At 33.5% G+C, this 23,707-nt stretch overlaps 2 protein-coding genes across 5 annotated transcripts in view; both read left to right on the top strand.

The window, feature by feature from the left end:
• The first annotated feature begins 513 nt into the window (after positions 1-513).
• On the top strand, positions 514-18,400 carry metro (membrane palmitoylated protein 7-like protein metro). 4 transcript variants are annotated; one of them, XM_074176541.1, is made up of 11 exons: positions 514-664; positions 945-994; positions 3,006-3,286; positions 3,400-3,531; positions 4,016-4,045; positions 4,303-4,470; positions 8,472-8,668; positions 8,783-8,901; positions 11,833-12,012; positions 12,072-12,415; positions 14,682-18,400. In XM_074176541.1, exons 2-11 carry the CDS (start codon positions 946-948, stop codon positions 14,856-14,858), a joined length of 1,677 nt encoding a protein of 558 aa, XP_074032642.1. In that variant the 5' UTR covers positions 514-664; position 945; the 3' UTR covers positions 14,859-18,400. The 4 variants fall into 4 exon arrangements, with proteins under 4 accessions (XP_074032642.1, XP_023029210.1, XP_023029209.1 ...); XM_023173442.2 differs by lacking the exon at positions 4,016-4,045 and having other exon boundaries at positions 11,836-12,012; XM_023173441.2 differs by lacking the exon at positions 4,016-4,045.
• Positions 18,401-21,628: 3,228 nt separating this feature from the next.
• The window catches only part of LOC111517335 (uncharacterized), an 88,801-nt gene continuing 86,722 nt past the window's right edge, over positions 21,629-23,707 (top strand). Inside the window, 1 exon segment of the mRNA XM_023173451.2 lies at positions 21,629-21,728. Within this exon segment, the coding sequence (XP_023029219.2) occupies positions 21,720-21,728 (9 nt within the window). The 5' untranslated portion in view covers positions 21,629-21,719.

The following is a 23,707-nucleotide window of genomic DNA, read 5'->3' as shown; positions in this document are numbered from 1 at the left end:
CCTAGTGTTGAAAACCCTTTCAACAGATGAATCTAGAAAGTGTTGCCAATATCGTTTTCCAGCTAAAATACCTCTCACTTTTTCTAGGTCGATTTTGTAGAACATTTGGATACGTGATTTTGACTATTTGTTTCTCTGAAAGGAGCATCATAGACCAATATTGAAGGAAAGTAACTCCAGTGATAAATTGAACTTATTTCAATTCATAACATTAATATTCAATAAATACCAGGTACGAAAGAAAATTGATGAATGTTGCAAATACACTTTGAGAATGATAAAATCACAGACACCAATCATGAATTCTTTATTCTGTGAATGACATGCTTTTTTTCCACGAATTGTGTACATGTTCGAAATACAATAATTCCTGCTCCAGAGATCACTCTTCAAAAAAACAGCTTCTGTATATTAATCACTTGGTCAATAATTTTGTAGGAATAAGAATTGACAGTTGTCATTTTTTGGGCAGCTTAAAGCATAGAACTATACTCCAAGTTATAGTTCTGTGGCTGAAAGACGAATAACTGACAGATGTCAATTGTCAATTCCATGAACGCCATATTTTATATGTAAAGTTCAATAAAAAGGAAATTAGGAAAATATAAATTTCACAGTGAAAATTGATTGTGAAATTTTCACGTTATGCTGCTATTAATAAGGGGTAAAGATCTCAAAATATCTTTATATTTCATCTTCCTGAGAGTATTATCATTGTTCCTAGGTAGCTGCATGCAGCAATATTCATAAAACCTAATAATCTCACGATTTGCTGACTTTGCTTTTTATTATAAATTAATTATGCATATTTCTCCTTCGGTATGTGACATTTTCGTGCCAGCCGAGTTCAATAACCTCGTTTCTTTAATTAGATTACTTTAGTACTGTTGTGATTTAGGCGATACATATCAAAAGTGAGATTTTCAAAGTTTTTGTGCTTACAGAATGACAACTGAGGTGATGGCCAATGGAAGTAGAGGAAAATGGGATCCAGGTGAGCCTGGAGTGCATTGGATTTTTTTTATTTTTCAGTATATGGCTTGGTAGAAGTGATACTTGACTGAATGTATGTTTTTTTATTTTTAGTAGCTAACATTGTTCAAATACTTCATTTTGTTTGGAGAAAACCCATGTTTTGCCCTATTTATTTGACTTATTGTAATTATAGTGGACACTGAAGCATGTTTAGTTTCCTTCGAAAAAGATAATGATTCTTTGCTTCCGCTTTCAAAAACTGCTTTGTTTTTACTGTGACATCTTTCAAGTATCAGTACCAAGTACTGACTGGTTATGCTTTGTGTTGATTTGGTTCAATAAAAAAATGCTTGAACATTTTTTGTTTCAATTTTATTTTCTTTGTTTACTCAACTCAGTATGTTTTTCTACATAGTGAGGAAATGAGGGCCCAAAAAGTCCTACTAAGCTATTTATATCATCTGTCTGTAGAGTATATATATATATATCAATAGTTTCAAATATGGTTTAAAAGGAACAGAACTGGTATTGATTATCCAGAATCAGTTGTTTTTTCACAAAGTTGGGTACTCATGATAATATAAAAAGCATGTAAAGAGTATGAAGAAGTTTTGCACCTTGAAAAATTCATTGTGGGGTCGTTGCACATTGAAAAAGTAATTTCGTTTTCGAAGATACAGTACATGTATTTTCAATTTTGTATAATAGGTTTATTATTAATGTATGACTGGTCATCTACCCAATAAAACTGGGTAAATGTTGTTTTGTTTGAATTGGCTTTCCGAAAGTACATCTACTGGCTTGTAGATGGCGGTTAGTACTAAGAACACTAAATTTTTTTAATTAACTTGCAGAACATAATATTTCAACACTTACTAAACATTTTATTTACAAATCATTTTGACGATGGCATAAACATGCTCACTGCTCACTTGGTATCCAGTGAAACATAGCGCGTGATTTATAACTTTTGAACAGTGCCGTCTTAGGACATGTTATGGCCCTTGGGCCTCATTGAAAATTATTGATAACAAATTATAACTGACTGGGCTGTAGTTGTTCATGATACAGACAAACAAATAATTTTGTATTGATTATTGAGATTTAATCATGTATATTGAAAAAAAATATATAAAAGCATGTATGGAACACCGCGTGTCGTTTTTTTATTTTTCAGTAGTAAATTGTACATACTGATACACAATTTATTGTATATTATATGAATGAAAAGTATTCATTTGGATTAACAAAGGAATAGGCGGGGAATCACAAACTGGAAATAGTTATACGAAGTTTATATTTCACATTTTTTCTCAATATAATCAAAAATAAAGTCAATCTTGCCTCTAACTTTCAAACTTCCCTCAACCACTGATTTATTAGAATTATTTTCGTTACTAGTATTGATAATATTAAATATCTACAGAACCAGCATGTGACCAAATATTGTAAATGTATGTAATATACTTACACATACTTCCTTGAAAAAAAAGATCCATGTTTCAAAACGAAATTCAACTATTCTAATTGATATTTTCTTGAATTGCGACTTTCTATTCAAAATTTCATCTAATTCTGCGATAAATTCCGATTTCAAAAAATGAATTTGAAAGAAGTGTTTCCGTTAACTAGTCTTCCCCCTAGAAACACCAACCCTCATAAGTTTCAGAAGCATATTAATGGGATGAAATAATAGGTTTGTTTTAGCCTTCTCATTTTATCTCCTTCATTATATATGTAAACTTTCTCACTCAAAAGAGTGTTAAAGTCATTTCATGGAGGCATGTTTATATTCTACGTTGCTTTATTTGTAGCTCTCACTGTATCAGAACTGGTTCCTGGTTCCTTCATACTTTCGGAAACATAAAAAAGTCTCGTGGACGTGAATTCATTCCCATACAATTATCGTGAAAAACATACATAGGTATGTTATTTTCTGGTCACAGGGTTGCATAGAAACATTTCCCCAAGAACTTATTCCATGATTTTTCAGCAACAATGATACATAAATAATCCAAGACATTTTTCAGCACTATCACGACTTCTTTCATCCCTCCAACAAGCTAGTAACCTGCCAACAACCGAAGAAGAATTAGGATTTCTGAGTACTCTGTTACAATCAAAAGAATTACATGCCTTAGTGAATGTTCACAATAAAATAATTAGCAATGGCGCTAGCGACAAATTCTTCCCGATGCTTTCCACCTCCATGGACGTGTTGGCTGATGTTCTGGACGAACTGGTGCATAAACCACACATGTCTGAAGACTGCAAAGAACTATTTTACCTCCTGCAGAGGCCGCATATTCAGGTGAGGCGCTTGAGGCAAGGTTTTTAATTATTCTAGCTCAATTAATTCCGATGTAAGGTCAATGTTCACCACTGAAGAGTCCAATTAGTTTTATAATGTATTTTTTGTTATAGGGATTATTGTTTGCTCACGATTCTGTGGCCCAAAAAGACTATTACCCACACCTGCCTGAGATACCTTGTGATACTGAAGAAGAGGAAGAAACTATCAAGATTGTACAGCTTGTTAAGAGCAATGAACCTTTGGTATAATAATTTCTCTTTTTGATAGTATGCTGTACTAGGTTCATCATAATATTGTCATGAAAATTTCGGATTGTCATGACGAATTTTATATTCTATTTTTGACTCAAAGTTTGAAATAAGATCGACCATAAATACAGTCCGTTTTCCAATTATTCATCTAAACGATAAGTTTTGAATTTCTATAAACTAATTAGGTTCAGTTTTTTCAAAGCTTTCAATTAAAATACATTTTTATACAACTGTAATGTACAAATATCCACCAGATATTTTTCAATTTAACGACCCAGTATTTGGATTTCTAGTTAGAATTCAATGTGTTACTACAGAAATATGTTCTTATCGCTAATTAGATGAATTATTTGACTTGTATCACCGCCAAAATGTGAATAACTGTAATATCTTGTGGATATTCAACGGCTCTTCTTTAATGTGGGTTGATATCAGTGATATTTCAAATTTTTCTTTATTTTTCTTTTTTGCAAAGACTGGGGCACACAGTGCTGAACCGATAGTCGTAAGTATCACAGTAAACAAGCATCTATTTAACTTTATCTGCACTCTTATCCCCACACTGTAATGCTAGGCCCTTTCCTGAACTTTTTGATAAAAACTGTCAAAGCGAATTCCTTCAAAAAATCACTTCTCCAAAAAGTCGATGAGGTTCGGATCTGTTTTTCAGAGTGACAGCAAAACATGTTGAGTTTTTGGAAAAGTGTTTTCATTCTTTTTTCCCACTTTCAATAACCAATTTTGATTTTTTTCAATATTTAGGGTGCCACAATAAAAACTGATGAGACGACTGGAAAAATAGTTATAGCAAGGGTTATGCATGGTGGTGCTGCAGACAGATCTGGATTGATTCATGTAGGAGATGAAGTAGTGGAAGTGAACAATATTAATGTGGAAGGAAAAACACCAAACGATGTTCTTACTATTCTGGTGAGCAATTTGATGAGGAATCTATATTCTAAAAATAAATCCAATGGGGAATGTTCCTCAATTTGGGTTATTACAGCAAATGCAAGTTTGAACAAAATAAAGTTGTGTTCATTTTATGAGTTTCTCAAATTCACTTCGAAAAGTATTCAAATTGATGTTTCAAATGTTGGGTTTTAATTTTCAAAGGGATTTGTTTCTAATCCACATATTGGCAACAGAGCCTAGAATGCTGGATTGGAGTTCAGGTTAGTGGTATGCTAGAAGAAGAACAATCATGTCAATAGTGCCAGATTAAGGCAAAATATAAATTATAGTTCAATACCACCTCCACAAGCCACATAAACAACAGTTGTTTTGTTATTTATTTATATAGAGGAAGGTGGTTAGGTGCACAAAATGTCATATGTCACAGAATGTCTCGGAACTCAGAACATAAGTAAACAGAACAGCACGCCTCTGAAATATGTCATCTTTGTCTCATACACGTAACAGATTCATTGTTCTTTATTAGCTATAACCGATGTTGCCAAATGGTGAAATAGAAACGAATCCCTTTAAATGTTGAATGCATTATTTCATTCCTCTTTTTTGAGTATTTAAATAATGTTTTGAAGAAAAAAGTTGGAATGATAAGTTTAAAATGCGTTGTTTTAGAGCTTTTTTATGAAAACTACTTGATTTTCGTCAGGAGAAACATTCCCCATTAAACACTTTTTCTCGCCAGAACTAAGGCAGTTGTTTTCCACACTCCTTTCGTTAACCAAGGTAGCATCATCACTAGATGATCATCTCCATTGTTTCTCATCAATGAGCACTTTTTTTACTGGAGTATCACTGAAAACGCTAAAATCAATAAAAACGAGGTACCTAGGTTCCTGGTACCTATAAGGCATTTCCTAAAAAACTAAAACACTGGGATCTGGAATTACTTTCAGATATTCAACTTCCCCCCCAAACAGAAGCGACACACACTGTCTTCCGGCAGTCCGAGTCTCTGCACATAATAATTCAAATGACACTGACCTGTAAGTAGTTCATCCCTACACAATTCAATAGCGTAAATTTCCGGTTGAAATACAGTCGCATAGAGTTTACTTCATAACCGGTTGAATTCAAATCTATGTATAGGACGAGTCCAACAAGCTTGGTAGAACTACTCAACCTGATTACTCCTGCCATACATCGTTCAGTTTGCTTTGAAATAAAGGAAATAATGATAATACGTACAGAAACCAATGCAACTGATTGCCGTGCGACTGGCAAGTCCAGTTGCTTACAACCAGTTGTATGGTTGCATCAGTCAGATTGCACAAGTGTGAATGTTTCCACGAAGTCCTTATGGGTCAAACTGATGCAATTTGTTGCTTAAGTTGGTCGCGTCAATTGCGTTGCATTAGTTTATGAGCTGCCCTACTGTGTGCAGAAGCTAGAATCTCTTCCTTCCACTCCCAATCACTTCCGAGCAGTCCTCAATCTGCTGCAACCTTCACCAAGATCACAATCTGACCTCTTGTGGTCAGCCATTGGTGCTCGTATTAGACAATTTGTAAAACATATGAATCTCTCTGTTGTAGTTGGGGGGAACCTTCATGAAATCTTAAATGTGTGTCTTAAAGTGCCCCCTTAAAAATTAGCCTTTGCCCAAGAATATTCCAAACATTACTAACAACTCATTTCTTATTATTACGAGAATATGGTTCATTCGACAAAAGAACGCAGGATTGTGGTCGCCATCGAGAAGTACGAACACCACAGCTTGAGGAAGCAGTACTTAATTTGATTGAAGAACAACCTACGACCAGTACTAGAAAGATTGTTTTCCAGCAAAATGTTGATCATATGACGATATTTCGAATTTTAAAGGAACAACTCATACCCTTACCATCTGCAACGAGTACAGACTTTCCGAACCGTCTTGAATGTAGTTTTTCTCGGGACAAGATTATTAATTTTCATAATTACCACATATGGGCTGATGAAAACCCTCACGCTATTGTCGAAACTAACCATCAAGAACAGTTTTCTCTTAACGTGTGGCTCGTTTTCTACCTCCTTCATTAAATGCTGAGGTATACGTCCAATTTTTAAGGGAAGTGCATCCAGTACTGCTGGAGAAAGTTCCTTTGGGCGTCAGAAGAGATATGTTTTTTATGTATGATGAGGCTCCCGCCCATTTTAGTCAAGTAGCACGTCAGCATTTAACTGAAACATATGCAAATCAGTGGATAGGTCGGGGAGGACCACAGAACTGGCCCGCTCGATCCCCGGATCGCAATCCTCTCGATTTCTCTATTTGGGGCCATTTACAGTATTTGGGTTATCGTACTCCTGTTCGCGATGTAGAGACTTAAGAAACCTCATCATCGATGCGTGCAGGGTAATCAGAGAGACTCCAGGAATATTTGAGCGATTACGTGGCTCAATCCACCGACGTCTAGACGCATGCGTAATGTCTAAATGTAGACATATTGAACATATATTATGATTTCTACAAAATAATAATATGTCGTTATTTATTTAGATCCAAATACAAATATAAATGAGTGGAAAAATTGAAAGTTCAAATAAATAACGAGATGCTCGATAAGTAAGTGAATACTTGTTTCGAGATACAAACTTGGTGTGAATGGGCATATACATACATACATTGAAATAGGTGAACAAAAACATAGAATGAATAACATATAAAGAAAGTTTTTGGCTTTCTACTACTCCATCTGATACAAAAAAATGGATGAGAGAATCTTCCAAAGAAAGGAAGGAAAGTAGTCAATTTGAAAATAAGTATCAGATGGAGTAGTAGAAAGCCAAAAACTTTCTTTCCCAAAAATTATTCACTCCTAAAATTATAACCCTTCCAAATCAAACATATAAAGGTAGTCGACTACGAACATATTCAATCGTAAATGTAATCGAACATGTACAGCTATTATAATTTGTTATTATACTTGGAATAAAATAAAATGAAAGAACAAACAATATAATACAATACAAAGACATAGTTCAAAATTATTTAGCTTTCAACCAGTTCTGTTTAATATAATATATCAATCGTTTGTATTCCTGCTTGATAAGAGTGGGACATATGTGTTTGAAATGGTGTTCAATTTTCATTTTCCTTGAAATAAAAATATGAAAACAAATATTATAATGCACTTACACAATTTTCTATGTTGTGTGTTTTGTTATTAATAAATTAGTTTTGTTTATTACCCTTTAATCGTTTAATGCAGGTACTAACTACAGAATAACAATAAATCCAGTTCGCATTTATGACGATGTATCTCTGTAGTTGTTCGTAAAATAATTTTTTGCGGCGAACTGGTTTATTTTGGGCAAAAAACCCAAGAGACATTTTTTGTTTAGAATGAAACAGGCTATCGGAAATACATTTTTAAATGGTAACCAAATAATAAGACAAAAAGTTACATTGGATATAAATTTTAGGGGTTGCGTTTTCCACCCCTTACAATCATGGGGTAAACCAAATAAATTACTGGCTAAGTGTCTTTTTGGTAGTACAAAACGTCAGGTTAATTTCAATATTGTAACTTTTTCATTGCTTGTGAAAAAAATTGTTATACAACTTTTATGTACCCCTTTAAGGGGCTGTATCTTAACAAGGGATGCTCCAATGAAGTTTCTTTATATGAAAGATCCTATCTTTTTTTCGACGAGAAATCACCTCCTTTAATGTTTTACACTTATTCAGTTACACCTTGTATATTTCTGAGTTCATTGATGTGTGTCTTAAAGTTAAAGTGAACCTAGTTAGATAATCACTCCCATTATGCCCCCCATAAATTCGCCCTCGTCCAATATTACTCCAAACATTACTAACAACTTCTCTCTTTTTCTAGAGACCGTCACGGGAGACTTTGTAACTTTGCTTGATCAATAATCCATCACTGTTGATATAGCAATCTTCAGATTAACTCATTTGAATTTTTGAAAACTATCATATATATTTCTGAGTGTAAAATCTTAATTATTATTTTAAGCAAAACTCTGAAGGAACAATAACGTTCAAGTTGGTGCCTGCTGACGGAAAATCTGGTGTAAGGGAAAGCAAAGTTCGAGTTAGGGCTCATTTCGATTACGAATCCTCAACTGATCCATACATCCCTTGCAAAGAAGCTGGTTTGGACTTCGATAAAGGAGACGTTTTGCATATAGTTTCTCAAGATGACGCTTACTGGTAAGAAATACGCAGTATGTAGTTGTTTTCCGCGAAAGCTGTAGAGAGACAGAAAACGATTTCCCTTTCGGCGGTCGATGTACAGGGTGATATTTTGAATAATTGAATTTTCAGGTGGCAAGCGCGGAAAGAAGGCGATAGAAATATGAGAGCCGGCCTTATTCCTAGTAGAGCTCTCCAAGAACGACGAATCATCCATGAGAGAAGTCAAGTTCCAAAAAATGGTGATGATGGTAAGTTTGCCAAAAAATTGTACCTTGAATATGTAACAGTTTTTCAGCGATCTATTATTATGACCAGATAAAAACAATTATCATGAAATATTTTACTATGAAGAGCAATTTTATAGCCTTGAAATTATAAAAATATGAAGCAGACTTTTTTTAAAGAAAAAAACGCGTTACAGCATAATATTTTTCATTCTTATAAATTATTTACTCTAGAAATAGTTTGTTCTGGCCATTGACCTAAAGTTAGAATAATTCTCAACTTTCAATGAAACTTTTACAATTGTTTATCAAATTGCACGCGCTTGCTGCTTTGCATGGCATCGCTTTGGTGTTTTGCATGCATGCCCTTATTCTTTGTTCTCAACTCATACAGTGTCAGACATGAAGTCTGCAATATATGGAAGTTCTCTGAGAAATAGTGAAAAAGAGACTGTTTTGTAAATGTGCTACTCCCGAAAATCCGGTTTTGTGGAAATACCGACAAATATTCTGTACTACAAATTTGAACTCTACTGCCAAAATGGTTAAGGCACGTCGATGACACTTTCTTCATCCGCCCAACACCCCAGCATCAAGTTCACTATGAAGACTGAACAGGACCAATGAATAGCATTCCTAGTTGTACTAGACTGACCCACGAATTGTACCCAAAACCCACGCCCAAAAGAAAAGGAATCATCTCTACTCTAACTGAACGGTCTCGAAGAATATGTGAACCAGAGCATCTAGAGGAAGAACTAGAACATCTTCAAGTGACCTTGAGATCGATTGGATGCAGTGTATCCGAGATCGACAAAGCATAATTGGAAAACTCTTGGGGAAACACAACATTAAAACGGTTTTCAAACTCACCAAGAAGTTACAACAGAATCTCAAGTCGGATAGAAACAAATAAGACATACTTTCACCTGCAGGGGTGTAGATAGATAGATAGACAGATAGACAGATAGATAATTTATTGGCGTTTTATACATTTATCAATATTTACACAAATCAATACATACATATTAATAAAATTAGCATATGTCAGGCATCTATCAATATTTACATGAAAAATAGATGCTTACAATTCAAAGAACAAGGTTTTTGTTATAAAAAATATTTATATCTTATACAGTACATCTGAGTTATGTCGACGAGCACATTTAAAAACAAAGCAGTAAAATTTAAAACTGTGTATTATAAAACAACGACAAATGTCTATTTGGTAAAAGAACTCATATCACAGTGCAGGAATTTTTTAGTGCTGAAGAAGGCGTTCTTTATTAAAAAATATTTCGACCTTTTTTCATACAGAATTATTTTGGACAAGAAAATCTCCAGAAAATCAATGAGTTAATTTCGAAATACTTATTTTATTTTGATGTTTTGTGATTAGATATCATTGAATATTAAGTTCTTTTTACAATACAGTATAATTTTGAGTAATTTTCGGTGTCAACAAAAAATAAAAATAACTTTGCACCAAAAACTTTGAAAATTATTTCACTCCTCAAAAAAATTGACCGTAGCTAACAGCATAGTTGTGTAATTCGTAATATTACAGGCTTTCAAGATGAACCGTCGTATACAGGATGCTGTCTATTTTTCGTTTCAGCAAAATTTTTTTTCGTAGTCCTCATTTTAAAAAAATGGGTATGAAAATAAAACTTCGCTTAGATGGCCGTGACTTGAAGTCTAGATATATTTTTTAATGCTGAACAACTTTTCTAAATAACATTTCCCGAGATTTTTCAAAATAAAAGTACTTTTTTCTTGTCTCAAAATCAATGGGAACTACCATAAGATCCATGGAAACAAGGCTAAAGGAACATGGAAGAAACTGCAGTCTAGGCCAAACGGACAACTTTTTCAATGCTGAACAACTTTTCTAAATAACATTTCCCGAGATTTTTCAAAATAAAAGTACTTTTTTCTTGTCTCAAAATCAATGGGAACTACCATAAGATCCATGGAAACAAGGCTAAAGGAACATGGAAGAAACTGCAGTCTAGGCCAAACGGACAACTTTTTCAATGCTGAACAACTTTTCTAAATAACATTTCCCGAGATTTTTCAAAATAAAAGTACTTTTTTCTTGTCTCAAAATCAATGGGAACTACCATAAGATCCATGGAAACAAGGCTAAAGGAACATGGAAGAAACTGCAGTCTAGGCCAAACGGACAACTTTTTCAATGCTGAACAACTTTTCTGAATAACATTTCACGAGATTTTTCAAAATAAAAGTACTTTACTCTTGTCTCAAAAACTGAGCTGAGTGGTACAGTAGATAATAGAGATCCACAAACACAGAGATAATTTCAACAGAAAAGGGAAAGCTGAGAATATGGTATAAACGTCTGAAGAAGCTAGCCGGTCGCCCCAACGAAACGTTAGGAAGAAATTCCAAAAATCGACAGCCTTCAAGCTAGAAAAATAGTGAAACTCCCTACTGTCACATTTTTCTTTGACATTTTTTGAATTTATTCTGGAGATTTTGGAAAAAAGCAAATTTGACAAGTTTAAAATAGCACATAACAAAAAGAATTTCTTAAAAACAAATTAGCTGTGAAGTCAAGTCTTGATAATTACTATTAATGAAGAACATCCATTTGTTGCGGACTACAGGGACTCAAGTTCAATTATGGATTATTGAGTACATATTTGCAATATTCAATGTAAACGTATGAAGAAGTTCAATTTACGGTTACTATCTTTATGTCATATCAGGAGCCATAAATCAGCTTTTCATTAGATTTCTCACACACGCACCTGCATTTCATCACCACGCATGCCCGATCACCTCACGAGGTCACACCCATTACTAACAATCCATTTCGTGCCGTAGGGCTCTGCTCTGTTTCAGCTTTGCCCGCTATTACCTGCAGTCAGTTTCCGAAATCCCCCCGTTGTGCATCAAAACCTAAAACTAAAAAGATTATATATGATACAGCAGAAAACGACGACTTTGATAGGGAGCACATCGCCACCTACGAGGAAGTGGCCAAATTATACCCCAGACCTGGTATCTATCGACCCATCGTTCTTATCGGAGCGCCGGGCATTGGAAGGAACGAGTTGAAGAGGCGGCTCATCGACACTGATCCGCACAAGTATAAAACACCCACACCGTGTAAGTTTCGATAGATTTTTTGGTGGTGTCATTGTGAAAATGAAAATTCGCTTCCTTAGACACATCCCGTCCTATGAAACCCGGAGAAGAGAACGGCAAGGAGTACTTTTTCATCCCGAGAGAGCAGATGGAGGAAGACATTGAGGCGGGCAAGTTCATCGAGTTTGGAGAGTATAAAGGCAACCTTTACGGCACCTCAGCCGAAGGAGTGAAGACAATAGTTAACAATGGAAACGTATGCATCCTCAACCCTCATTACCAAGCATTGAAGATGCTACGAACGCCTCAGCTGAAGCCATACGTTATTTATATAAAACCGCCTAGTCTCGAAGTACTGAAAGAGACGAGAAATGCCTACCATGCGAGGTCGACGTTTGATGTTAATAACTCTAGGGGGTTTACGGTAAGCTATAAACTTTCAGAAGGGGTTTACTGTTTCAGAAATCGATAAAAATGTATATATACAGTATATACATTGATTGTAATTATACAATGTATTTCATTCCTTCAAATACTCATTTCACAATGGTAGAGGAGCTTTCAATAGTAAAACAGAAAATGTATATGAACATGGTATAAACGTACCTCAATTTAACACATACAACTACTCGAATAAGAAAAAACAAACTGAAATTGTATATACATATGCATTATATACATTATTGCGATTGCACATTATATTTTGTTCCTTAAAATAATCATTTTACAATGATGTAGGAGACGTCAATAGTAAAACAGAAAATGTATATGAACAAAATGTAAACGTACCTTAATTCAGCACATGAAAGTACTCGAATGAAAAAATAAATTGGAATTTTATATACATGTATATTATATACATTTATTGTGATCGAACAATATAATTCATTACTTGAAATGATCATTCTATGCTGGTATAGGAGCTGTCAATAGTAAAACAGAAAATGTATATGCTCAAAGTATGAACGTTCATCAGTTTAACACACAAACGAAAATTGTATATACATATAAATTAATTGTAATTGTACAATATACTTTATTCCTGTGGATAATCCTTTTAGGATGATACAGGATCCTTCAATAGTAAAACAGAAAATGTATATGAACATGTTATAAACGTATCTCAATTTAATACATTAAACTACTCAAATAAGAAAAAACAAACTGAAATTGTATATACATATGCATTATATACATTATTGTGATTGAACAATATATTTTGTTCCTTAAAATAATCATTTTACATTGATATAGGAGACGTCAATAGTAGAACAGAAAATGTATATGAACAAAATATAAACGTACCTTAATTCAACACATAAAAGTACTCGAATAAAAAAACGAATTCAAATTGTATATACATGTACATTATATACTTCAATTGTGATTGTATAATATATCTCATTCCTTCAAATGATTATTCAAAAATAATATAGGAGCCGTTTATTCTAGTAGATACAATTTTCCCCAGTATATTATTCAGTAATTCAAAATTGAATGGATAAGTGTGAAAAAGTATACCTACATATTCGAAATGATAAGTGATAATTTAGTTTACTTAATAAGAAAAATGCTTGGCGATTCTATTAAAGACGAATTCATTTACTTAAAGTTAGTTGTTAATCCAGATCGATAGTCATAATGTGGTGAATAATGATAAGTCTACCGATAATGGCACGTAGAAATATAATAATGTTTTATACAGTCCGCACAAGAGATTCTGAATATATGAATCAAGGTTCCCCCCCCCCAGTTAACAGAAAGTGTAATAGTGCTCCAAAAGCTCGATGAACAAACAAACAAACAACAACAGTAGTTTAATAGACAATATTGGCGTTGTTATTTCGAAAACAATGTCAATAAACTCTTTATCATTTCATTACGTCGAATTTGATCGTTGGCTATATTATTTTCACTATAGTGGAAATAGTCATCTGATACATTGACTATATTAGTGCTATAATGGTTAGGAAAATGATTAAAGCACTAATCACTAACACAACCGGAAGTTGAGTCTTTTTGTTAAATAACACGGTTGATATAAAACAATTCTCCATCAATTATAGTAACCATCCATCAATAGTAGAAACCTTCACCAATGTTATTTAGAAGGGGAGACTTTTTTGGTGCGTCTGAGTAAGGTGACTAATGGACAGGTTTCCTCAAGACGTAGCAGTCTCGTTTCATCGGCACTCTACTAGTTTCAACATGTTCTTTCTTGGTCCTTTGTCATATTCCTCCTACGTAATTTGGGCTGTCCATTAATTGCTTTCCTTCTATGAAGACAAACTGTCTCTATTACTTTGTTAGACTTACTGCTGCTAAGGTCTTCTTTATACATCCCCATTTTATTTAGGTGTCCTCCAACCTGACATATTGCATTATAATGATTAAAATATCGTTCACAAATTCCCGTATTTCTGTCCACTTAAGATTTCTTTAGCAATAGTTCCTGAGACACCATAATGAATGCTTTTGCAAGATGGACAACTTCAAAAACGTTTTTTATCTGTGGCACTGGTGGTTTGAAGGGTATCCACAACAACGACACCAGGAAGACCAAACTAAGCCGGCTCTTCATACAGGTTGAACCTTTTGTTCTGTATCGTAGTTTTTTTAGAGTGTAAAAAGTTTGAAATTGATTGATACAAAGCCAGAACTGGCGCCTGATGCCTGTTTTACCATTCCAGGAAGAAGAATTCAACGACATCATGAAGTCCGCGGCACGGATAGAATTTCTGTATGAACACTTTTTCGACGAGACCATTGTTAACGCCGATTTGGCAGTCGCCTTCAGGCAACTCCTGGCGGCGGCCAACCGGCTAGAAACTGAGCCCTTGTGGGTGCCTGCCTCCTGGGTCCAGTGATTTTTTACCAAATATTGTTGTGTTACTGTTGACCGATTTGGAGAAGTTTTTATTTTTAGATCGTAAATTTAATGATGTTATCAACTGTAATTTTTAGGACGCTACTGATTCATTTCGATATTCTTATTTTTCAATGGATATTGTTGTAGGGATTTCCTGCATGGTTATGACGGTTTGTAGTTACCACGAGTATGGAATTTGGTATTTTTTACTCTGGAAGCGACATATTATTTTCACTGAAGTACAATGTTATTTTGTCTAATTATTTCCCTTGAATCGATAAAATGAGGAAATAATTAGCCACCAACTACAGCCCGGAAAAACGGCCCCATTCAAAGAATAAGAAAGTGCTGCTTCATTAAGATAATCCACCCTACCACAAATCAATAAAAACGATGGCAAAATTGCAGGAACTGGGCTTCAAATTGCTTCCACATCCACCGTATTCTCCAGATCTAGCCTCTAGCGACTTTTTCCTGTTCTTAGACCTCAAGAGAATGCTGGCTGATAAGAAATTCAGCGCAGATGATAATCATTAAAACTGAAGCCCTTTTTTTTGGATTGAAGATAAATCGTAGTATAAAAATGGTCGCCCATTCAATATTCTAATAACATTACTATGTTCTATAGTTCGATGAGGTAATTCATTTTATTCTAGTTTCAACTACCTGGAAGGAGTGGATACAAAACTTTTATTAACTAGCAAAAGCAAAAGTGCAATCGTAGTAAGTTGGTAGTCCTGATCACGAATCTTAAGGAATTTTGAGCCTATTTTGCCCCCTAATATGTTTTACTGTAAAAATGGGGTGTTCCATCGCGAGTGGCGGACAGTGTATATCACTTTGGCCAACCCCATTCAGGTGGTAGGTGAATTTTGAGCATTTCCATCAGTACTGAGAGTTTCACCGTTCCACCTCGAATATTACGGAAGATACGGGGGTGTTTCCATGAGAAGTGAGACACACTGTATATTGATTCCCATACATTCTAGAAAGTCAAGTTTCAAACCTTTCCTGTGGGAGCAATTCTTCTCGTCTGCAATTTTAATACCACTCCTCAAATAAAGAAAACTACCCTTAACAAAAAGCATCAAATTCCATACAAAAATGCAATATGTTATTATAATATTCTATTCAATTATACCGAGCTCATTTTCATGAAGTGCTATCGCTATCAAATGGAAAATGAAAAACTCTTTTTGGATTCTCAAATAACTTTTTAATGAACTTCAAAAATACACCTGCCATAATAATAATAATCGATAACTTCTAAAGGATTGGCCATTGGCATAAGAATAATTTTCTTGTCGACAGAGTCTACAGAGATTTCAAAACGTTGAAAATTTCAATTATTTCACATGGAGGAAAAAATGCAAATGAAACAACATACTTATTTTGAACTCAACAATTGTCATTAATTGACATGTGACATGTGACATCTGACTGAATGTCAAACATAGGTTATGAGACGATCAAAGTAGTAAAACTAAGCAGATGGATTCTTAAATAAAAAGCAAACAAGAACAAGCAGCTTTTAAAAATAACCATGCATGAATTTTTTGGGTTGATTCTGCAGAAATCTCTGGTAGCTTTTTCTGTACAACTGGAACATCTTGCTTTGAGGGCCATTCTCCAAAATACTCAACAAGATAGACAGATTGATAGGTAGATTGAACAAGAGTTGAGTGTATCTACTAAACGTAGTATTCTCAAAAAAAAACTTTATGAAAGCAAGATCGACGTGATATGTATCTATGATTACCATTTCAGACTGATTCATAATCTAAAACATGTTTGTTGTGTAAAATGCATGTAAGTAAGTGAATAAAACAAGAGGATTATTATGTTTGTTGAACTTCACTGTATTTTACTCAAGCTGAGGTTAATTTCCACCCATTATTTCTCAGCATAATACAATTGAAGATACTTTATGAATATAATTGTGGTATAAATAATGAGGTTAGTAGTCTAGGTTGGTATTGTGCTGGTAATGTGGTGGTTTTCATCCTCTGATACAAGAACATTCTGATTTTAATTGCAAATTCCCTTTTGAACAGTTTCAACAGTTGCAGAAAAAAGTAATAATTACTCTTGTTTCACCAAACTTACTCTTCCTTCGAAAACATTTGGATCAACATATTTCTCTTGAAATACTGAGCTTAATGTAAAAAAATAATTAGTTACCTGCCTTCCTAGTATGTACAACTGGTAAATAGCATAAGAGATAATCATGAATTTATTCTAGTTCTATAAATTATTCTAGAGTGAAGCTGAGACCACCAATAGTCAACCCTGAGCTTTGATCCAACTTCAATCTATTAACCAGTATGATTTTTCAATAAATCGTTGTAAATATAGCGTAATTACTTAGTCGAGATTAACGAGATGCCTAAAAATAATAATAATTGTTAGTTAACTCGTAATTTTGAATTGTTTCCCTAAACCAACACCACGAGTCGTTTAGAATAAACACTGCCATTTCATAATAAAAGTTATCCGTATTGAGTTGGGTTTTTATGAGGTACCAAAAATACAGATTTGGATAAAGTACTAGGTGTTCACGAATTAACTTCGGAAACACATTTTTTTTATAGAAGACTGAAGTTATTTTTCTCTGAATCCTGATGGTTTTGAAGTGGTCAACCAGAATTGATTTTAAAACTTTTCGAAAACAAATTTTTCTGAGATTCGAATATTATCCCAAAATAAAGGCCCAAGAAACCTTCGAGGATTTTTTTATCAAGTATCTATCCATTTTCCTGCATTTTTGGATATGAACTGGTTTGAAAATGATTCGCGAAAACATAGTGTTACTGATTCTTCTTCCTTTAGATTAGATCAATTTCTGAATAACTCGGACTTCTGATTTTCTACATTTTATTTATAAACCGTTGCCCAAAACTAATGAAGGATGAATTTTATACAACTACTGTACAGTTTTCATATCAATATAGTATTCAACAAGGTTTTTTCTTCAGAGAACTCTTGGTAATAGCATCCTGTACATAATTGGTTTTTCCATTCTTTACCAATAATGTTTGGAATTTTCGCAACTGATTCAATATAACTGAAATGATGGTTTTTAATAACCTAGGTTGAGAGTTACTTTCAAAATAAGCCTTAGTTAAAGTTTCTTTGTGTCCATATTACAAAATAAATGACATTTTACAACTGACACATATATTTTACCAAAAATGACAACGGACAAATTGTTTATGAAATGTAGTTTATTAGAAGTCAATTATCGATAATAACCATTTTATAATGTCGCCAATTAATACATAATTTTGTTTCTCATTGATGTCATTACTGAAATAAACAGTTTTCTCTTGCTTAGAATAAGACATTGATGTTTTTACATAACCAGCATTTTTACTAGTATTATATTGTTTTCAAAAGCACGAATATATAATTACTATTCTTCATATTTCATACAGAACTTTGAATCGTTATTTTATTTATGATTTTGTATGCACTATTTAGTGCTGAATTTGTTATATTCTGTTGTTAGTGCAACTTTCTAAATAAAAAATCATTGAACAATTTTCAGTTTTTTTCTTTAGCCATTATTAGATAAGAGGAACAAATTTGAACTGGTTTGGTTCATATTTGACAGGACGTCGACAGGTGGTGAAAACATCAAGTGGCAGTCTAATCTCAGTGACATAAAATATGGAGTATCTCAGGGGTATGTTTTAGGACCAATGTTGTTTTTAATATGCCTAAATGACCTAATAACCATTAACATCGCAGGACAATTTACAGTATTTGCCAACGGTACCACTATTATATGAAGTAATAAAGAATTTATTCAGCTATCACATTCGATAAAAATAGATATTCAACAAATTCAAGCCTGGTATAACGCAAACTACTTGTGCTGCAACCTAAACAAAACTAGTTACTTTCGAATGTATACTAGACGATTTAGATTTGGATAACCACTACATAGAAAACAACAAACATGTATCCCATCTGAGTAAAAAAGTATCTAGTGGATGTTATGCTATTAGAGTGATATCAAATGAACTAGGGTACACTACAGCTAGAATGGCTTACTTTGCACTGATCGAATCTCATATTTGCTATGGAATAGCTTTCTGGGGCCACTGTAATTTACAGTTACAGAATACGATATTTAAGCTACTGAAGAGGTCTTTGAGATACCTTACAGAGCCTAAGCCGGAGAGATCTCTGCAAGCCTTCATTTATATCAGCCACAAAATATTAACTGTCACCTGTTTATACATAATGGAAACAGTATGCTTAATTCACGAGACAGAAGCATATATGCTTCACTTAATTAACTATTCCAAAATTCACTTTGACTCAGCATTCTCTGATTTATGAAAGTAGACTTAGCAAAAGCTTTCGACACTGTTGACCACGATCAGTTGGAGGTATTAAATAAATCAGGAATACGAGGCAAAATACAACTACTTTTCAGAAGTTATTGAAATAGCAGTAGGCAAATAGTGAAAGTAAACAATACTCTCAGTTCTGAAAGGGAAATTACTTATGGTATACCACAGGGTACTGTGATTGGACCTACATTATTTTCATTATATATCAACAGCCTACTTACCATGAAGATAGATGGTTCCATTTACAGTTTTGCAGATGATACGGCCATAATATATACTGATGATGATTGGGAAAAATTGAAAATGAAAGTTGAAACCCAAATTAATGTATTGAAAGACTGGTTTGATCATGAGTCACTCACAATCAATTTTGAAAAAACAGCTGGAAAAAGCTGAGGTATTACAAAGAAAAATAATTAAAATTATGTACAATAGAAAGAATGACTACCCTTCTAATTATATTTTTAGGGATTCAAAGCTACTTGATGTACGACAGTTATATGTATAATATAATATTGTATATCTTCAAAAATAAAACATCTCTCCAGCAAATCGGTCATGATTATAATACTCGCACTAAAACATAAGGTAATGTACAGCTAAACGCAACAAAAAAGTCAATTGGGGAACACTCTTACAAATACCACAGTGCAAACATTTTTAATTACTTACCTGATCTGTACAAAACATACATTCATAAAATAAATAATATTAACCTGATGAAAACCATCTTCAAAAAGTATGTATATAATACCTACTAATAAAGATATTATATATATAAATATATATATAACATACCGTTCTTTTTAAAAAATTAATCATTCATTTGTGTCTTAGTCTTGTTTGTATTGCTTTGTTTACATGTTACTATCTTGTGCTGTTGTTCATTTATAAATGAACATTATTATTGTTGAAGTATATAATCACATTCCTACCATTCTAAAAAATAGCACAGATATCAAAAAGTTCCGAAGTACAGTTGAAAATCTTTTAATCAAAAAAGCTTATTATTCGATCCATGAATTCTACCATGATAGCCTGTAATGTTCACCTAAACTCATCTGTCTTCTTAATATTTTATTTGTGAAATTGCTATGTTTGTATTTTTATATTTTATGTCATGTATTTATTTTGTATCTTTCATATTATATGACATTAATTAAATTTTTTTACAAAACTTTGTCAATGAGATACTGATCTTACGACAATAAAGCATATATTGATTGATTGATTAGTTAGTGATAATAAATAGTATACGTTTTCGTTCCAAGTAGGATAAGAAGCCTATTACCTATTACCCACGAGCGAAAAATTGTGAGCATCAGGCGTTAGCCGCGTGTGGGCTTAATTGACCTTATCCTGGAGGTGCGTACTATACTTTTTCTACGACTGACCGTAAAAAGCAATGGTACAATATATTTGTTTGAGATTTTGGCGTTGGATAATAAATTCATTCAGTCAGCCAGTCAGAACTGAGACGCGTTACCGCTGAGCTACTCTAGAGATTACCAGTGTGATGTCAGATTGTGATTTGAGTAGTAAACATAATTAATATTCACTTTGTGAGTGAATAAATAAATTTGAAGAGTTTCAAATAATATAATAATGATAGATGCAAGTGCGAACAGGTATTTATTGGTCTGTAAGATATTTTCAAATCCTTTTGCTTGGCTGTTATAGTTCATAGAATCAACGGAGGTAGGCTTTACTTCAGAGGTGTCTGGCAAATGAAATATGAGTGACTGTTGGCTGGTAAGGTTGAATAATTCAGTTTTAACCTTTATGTTGTTTTTTAGTATTTCAAAAATTGTTGCAAAAGGTTCATGAAAAATTAATAGAAGGAAAAGCGGAGCTGTGTTACCTTCGAAAACGAATATTTACCATCTAGAGCTTCCCTAATGAATTGATTCATTTGTTCAGTGGTAAGTGCCGACGATTTCTTCGGTTCATAACTAGCGAAAAGTCATCTGCATAACCGGAATAATGACCTTCGGTAACTACTGATTATATTGAGTGTAAAACAGTAGAGGTCCCATTATGGAACCCTGTGACACACCCATACTTAGATTCAAACATCCAGAGTTGACTCTACAGATTTAATTTTTTCTATTGACTTGTACTGACACAAATTGTTTTCTTTTTTCAAAAAATCGTACTGGTATATCAAACTATTCTACATTGGACATGCTCTTGATGCAGTAGATTTATTCTCTGTATCTCCGTCTCTATTTATTGAATGAAAGTGGGTGCAGCGAACATGTAAATTGAAAGTTCAGGGTGCATCACCCAATTCCGAGATACAATCTCTATCGGTGATGATAACTACCGAATAACAGCACGAAAATTGCGCAAACAAACAAATTGTACGCGCAGCTAGCGTGCGAAATGTGCCAAGTAAATAATTTCACAGTTTGTCGGCAGCTTTATCCACTTTTAGTGCTTTCAAAGCTTCTAGTTCCGCGGGTAGCAAGTGTGATTATCAAGTGAGAGTTTTCCACATGAGAGAGGTCAGTTTTCCAGGATGGTTCATTGGAAATTGTTGCAATTTCCCTTCAAAAAATGTATTGATGTGTTTTCTACTGCATTGCTCGTGTCAAAAATATCTTCTTGAAGTTCATTACCAAATATAACAATGCTATAAAATGAGCGTGTATTGAAAGCAGTCCGAAATTAATACATTTTCATTGGAGATTCCATTCTCTGATTATTTACGCATTAGAATATCTCATTCAAAATAAACCCTTCAATGTAGGTAGAGGAAAAATGAATAAAATTTATCATAGAAAAAGCTTGACGTGTTAATTGATAATTAATAAGACTTTATCGTCCGAAGAAAAAATCTTGTTGGCAAAGCTAGTAAGTATAAAATGAAATACATACATGTCCTATGAATATAAAATTATAAATAAAATATAGTGTAGGTACACTAAAGTAAAGTATAAAAACACTGAATGAAAACAACAAACAATGGTTGAAACAAATACACACATTTTTGTATTAAAAAACTCGTCAAGAGAATAAAAACATCTTTCTAACAGAAATGATTTCAATTATTTTTTAAACAACGAAAGGTTGTATATTGACTTCAATTTATTTGATAAACAGTCCATAGTAATTTCAAAAACTACACCTCAACGATTTGATCTCCACAAACTTCATTTGAAAAATATATCACAACATGTTTCGCTAAGACATTAGCTTTTTAAGTGATTTGTGATCAATCAATCACTTGAAAAAGCTAATGTCTTAGCGAAACATGTTGTGATAAATTTTTCAAATAAAGTTTGTGGAGATCAAATCGTTGAGGTGTAGTTTTTGAAAAAAATCTTATACTTAGCCGATCTAATGGATATCATTTGCTTCTGCCGAGTGTTTTTATCATTAATATCGCTATTGAAATTGAAGTCATTTCTATTAGTGAAAACATAAACTGACAACTCATAAATATATAATCCATCCAGAGTTAAATTTTCGTGTGTAGCGAAAATGTTTCTGCATGAATACTGTCGAGGAACATTGAACAAACAGCGTAGGATAGCTTTTTGTTGGATAAATACATTTTTAACCTTTGCAGAGTTGCCCCACAAACATATAGGTACCATAGCGCAAGCTGGATCCGACCTGGACATGATAAACAGCCATAAGTTGGTTTATGTTGAGAACATTCCAAGAAAGACTCTCATCCATTCGTATGCCTAGGAATTTAACAGCATCATGGGTGTTTCTCAAAATAGAGTCATTAACAGTCATTTGAATATCGTCGGTTTTATTTTGATAGTTGTGAAAGCGGATTAACTGAGTTTTTTTTCATTGAAAAACGGGTCGTGACTATTGAAATAGTTCGAAACTACATCCAGAGTAGATTCACATTTTCGTGTTGATTCATTCGTCGCTTTGGCAGATATCACCAAACTAATATCATGTGTACACGCAGTTACTGCAGAATATGGAATTTTCCTGTCTATATTATTAATATAGAATAGGAATAAGAGTGGCCCAAGTATAGATCCCAGGGGTATTCCCAGCTGGACCGACCTCATTTCTGATGTTGAAGATGAATAAACATCACCTTTGTCAAAATTGAGCGAGACACACTATTGTTTTAATCCTCCACATTTACTTTGTAATTGAAACACAGCAAAATTTGATAAATTTTTTTTCCGATTGGCATTAAACGTCAATTTAAGTGCCTAGACATTAAAAATAATATTTCCATACCTAGGTAATTATTTTTTGATGCCTATGAGTTGAAAAATTACCTTTTTCTTTTTATTTTTCAATCTTTCTCTGCAGAAGAACCCGACCAAAAGTACACTAATAAATCAACATCAAAACAAAGTTTCGGTATTTTCTGAATCCAACCTCACAAACAATCACAATCACAAATCAATCAAATCAATAAAAACTTTCTCGGACAGTCAAGCGGCGTTGGAAGTTCTTGGCTCCTTCCGAGCAAGGTTTAAGTTGGTAGCAAATTGCCAAAAAC

Source organism: Leptinotarsa decemlineata, unplaced genomic scaffold (assembly GCF_025532065.1).
Source record: "Leptinotarsa decemlineata unplaced genomic scaffold, Ldec_3_MD MMD2_tig00001719_RagTag_RagTag, whole genome shotgun sequence".
NCBI lineage: Eukaryota > Metazoa > Arthropoda > Insecta > Coleoptera > Chrysomelidae > Leptinotarsa > Leptinotarsa decemlineata.
The sequence above is the reverse complement of the archived record's forward strand: the minus strand, read 5'-3'. Positions and strand labels throughout refer to the sequence as shown.

Bases quoted from the DNA above. Each gene is read 5' to 3' on its own strand.
- metro (XM_023173439.2), top strand. From the start codon at position 946: ATGACAACTGAGGTGATGGCCAATGGAAGTAGAGGAAAATGGGATCCA. The intron at 3,287-3,399 runs GTGAGGCGCTTG...TTTTTGTTATAG, and splicing joins TGCAGAGGCCGCATATTCAG to GGATTATTGTTTGCTCACGA. The intron at 4,471-8,471 runs GTGAGCAATTTG...TATTATTTTAAG, and splicing joins ACGATGTTCTTACTATTCTG to CAAAACTCTGAAGGAACAAT.